The sequence below is a fragment of the Protomyctophum bolini genome, assembly GCF_963924005.1.
Source record: "Protomyctophum bolini genome assembly, chromosome: 6".
Classification (NCBI taxonomy): Eukaryota; Metazoa; Chordata; class Actinopteri; order Myctophiformes; family Myctophidae; genus Protomyctophum; species Protomyctophum bolini.
This window is the reverse complement of record NC_137867.1, coordinates 34661767-34665109: the sequence shown is the minus strand read 5'-3', so window position 1 is coordinate 34665109 and position 3343 is coordinate 34661767. Positions and strand designations below refer to the sequence as shown.

Here is a 3343-nt window from a genome sequence, read left to right as displayed (position 1 = left end):
AGATAGATAGATAGATAGAATCGGAATACATGTTGAAACCGTTCTGAAACCATTCCTCTATGAAATCGTCTGAAGTACAGAGTTAGGTTTTAAGGACAAGTGCCCCTTAACGTGCTTTGATAACACCAGTCTGTTGTCATCTTATTTATTTTTCCACATTTTCTAACATTAAAACCTCAATTTTGATGAGAAACATTCTCAACCATCCAACGGTAGACAGAGACCTATTGTGCCAGAAGGTAATAGGCAGGTCCAGGTGAGTTTTCAATACACACTCTTCCTGGGTGACTGACTGTTGGTTTGCATAATCCGGTTACAGTCTGGATGGTGGTTGTGAATGAATAGAGATTAGAGATCTATTAGTCTCTAGGTGTAAACCAAATGCAAGGCATTCATACCAAAGCTCTGGCCCCTCTGGGTGATCTTTATCACAGAAATAACAGGATGGAGCAATTAAACGCTCTCCAGTGAAACTAATGTAAACATGCTCCATGATGAATAAAAAGGGGCAAGACACTGCTGCAAATTGTCGTGAATTTCTAGAGCCACGTACAGACCTTTTCATAAATATTGAAATGGAGTTAGAGTTGCAACGCATTATTCTCACAATCCTATTTTTTCACCAAACCTTGATAAATGTTTTTGAGATGTTTAAAACAACCTATGTTTTCATTTGTTTTTATTTGACTTGCTTTCTCTCTCTCTCTCTCTCTCTCTCTCTCTTTCTCTCCCTCTCTCTCTCTCTCTCACACACACACACACACACACACACACACACACACACACACACACACACACACACACACACACACACACACGAGAAACATACACATTTGGGTTCATAGAACACATCTTTAATACAGTAGTTAGTTACAACATTGTCATAAAAATAAAATATATACATCACACAGAAACAATTATTTAGTTCATTTCTTACTTTTAGTGTCAGGGCTACATTGTGAATCCCCCCCATCAGCCACCCACTCACCCCCAATCCCTTCTACTTCCCCGACAACATTTGTCAACAGCCATCTGCCTGTCTGCCCTCGTCTCCTCCACAAACTATATAATTAAGCTGCAACACCTTTACTCTTACACCCCCCCTCCCTCGCTCCCCAGCACCTCTACCTCACAAACAAGCTTAAGGAAGATACAGCCATTCACACAAGCAAGGCAGATCTTTTTTTGGGTGTATTTTTTAATCTGTTATTTAACAAGTGCTTCCAAAACAAAACAATAGATTTGAAAAAAGATATGGTATGAAAATACTGTACAACTTTATGCTTTACCCAGTGTAAACAGATTTACAGTTACGGTAATACAGGACCAATATGTGTCATCAACTCACAATTCAAAAATATGCATGTGTGTGGTTACAAACATAGTTCTGGTCACCCATAGTCCATCATAGTTCAAAGATAAGGTTTTGCAGAGTACATTTGAGGGGGTGAAAAGCAACCAAGGAGCTCAGCCAGCTGGCTCCCGGTTCAAAGTCCAGCAATTTGAGTCTCTCCGCCTAAACACACGCAGAGCTCCCACCCATCTCATAGCTACATCAGCAATAAAGGAAAACATGAACAAACTCACAACGGTGAGCAGTGACATTTCATAGTTCATCATCACACATAAAGTCTGTATTTTTTGTGTCTTTTAAATGTTCCAATAGTGCGAGAGACAGAAACCGTCCAGCAGCTCTTGCTCCACCTATCTCCACCATCCACTCCTACACCTTGGTGGCCAGAGACTGTATCTCTGACTTCTGAGTCTGGGCGCTGAGCGTGGATGAAATGGAGCTCATCTGACCATGCATTGCTTTCTTCAGGTTGAGCAGGCACAGACATTGGGAACGAAAGCGCAGGTCAAAGAAAGCATACAAGAATGGGTTGAGGCAGCTGTTGACGTAGGCCAAGCAGGTGGCGTAGGGGTGGGCGAGCAGGAGGAAGCGAAGGAACATGCAGGAGCTGGGGGCCAGATCGAGGTAGGACAGAGCATCCATGCTCTTCAGCACGTGAAAGGGTGTCCAGCAGAAGGCAAACACCACCACCAGGGTGGTGATGATCTTCAGCAGACGCTTCTTCTTCTGGTCCTCCTTGCGCAGGTTGTTGAAGTGGCGGGTGACAGTGCAGCCGATGAAGCAGTAGAAGATGGTCATTGCCAGGAAAGGCATCAGGAAGCCCAGGGCAGAGGAGGAGAGGCTGAGCCCTGCGATCCACCAGTACTCATGCCTCCTGTTCACAGTGACCAGACTGAAGTCCATGGCGCACATTGTGCGGTTGTTGTTTGGATCTGTGATCGTGGTGCGAAACAACAGCGTGGGCACAGCGAGCAGTCCAGACAGGAGCCAAATCGCTCCCAATGAGGCCAGCATGGTCCCCCTTGAACGAAGTCTGGTGCTGGACAGAGAGTGGACGATCGCCAGGTATCGGTCAAAGCTCAGGCAGGTGAGGCAGAACACACTGGCATACATGTTCACCAGAACAACGTAACTGCTGATCTTGCACAGAGCAATGCCAAAAGGCCAGTGGTAGCCCAGGGCGGTATACACGGCCCACAGAGGTAGGGTAATAACAAAGGTAAGATCAGCCAGAGCCAGGTTGCCAATGTAGACGTCTGCTGCCCTACGCTTGGATTTTGACCTCCAGACAGTGAAGATGACAACGCCGTTGCCTGAGAGGCCCAGGATGAAGATGAGCATGTAGAGAACAGGGATGAGGGAGTAGGAAGGTTCCCACTCAGAGAAGTCACATACAGTCTCGTTGTCGTCATAGTATTCATAGTTGTCATATTCCATAGTTGTGGCTTCCATTGCTGGAGTTGAGTTGTAGCAGAAAAGGCACAACAAGCAGTTTCCTTTGTTTTCAGAGTAAAATCCCAAGGCTTCAGTTGTCCACGAGAAGAAGCAAACCAAATATCAGTGCAAACCGAGACTACAAAGCTGTTACAGTTGTGAGTTTTAATGGATTTACGTTGAGAGCACAGAATGCATGTGAGAGTGAGGACTGGTGCTGCTGCTGCCTGCCTTTTTAAACTCGGCCCTCCACACCCCCTAGTCCCCTCCCAGGACGACCCCCTCCCCCATTAAAACACTTTTGGTCTCACATCCCCCTCCTCCTCCTCCTCTCTCACCTCTTTAGCACACACCATGGCTCACTGGCAGTGGCTGCTGGGATGACATACAGTCATGCAATAGCCGGCCTTATGCTGTTCAGACCCTACCCACTGACTGACTGTATTTGCTGTCAATAGGCTCACATCAATCTAATGTCTAATTCAACCGTAGCTGAGTTGGCAACTAATTTATTTTTTGTCAAATAAGTTTTTTATTGAGAACAGGTTATAAATT

The 3343-nt window shown here is 45.6% G+C and overlaps 1 protein-coding gene across 1 annotated transcript; it reads right to left on the bottom strand.

The window, feature by feature from the left end:
* Positions 1 to 1119: 1119 nt before the first annotated feature.
* On the bottom strand, positions 1120 to 2981 carry aplnra (apelin receptor a). The gene has a single exon (XM_080765971.1). The coding sequence runs from the start codon at positions 2804 to 2806 to the stop codon at positions 1724 to 1726; it is 1083 nt and encodes a 360-aa protein (XP_080622097.1). The 5' UTR covers positions 2807 to 2981; the 3' UTR covers positions 1120 to 1723.
* Between the last annotated feature and the right edge of the window lie 362 nt (positions 2982 to 3343).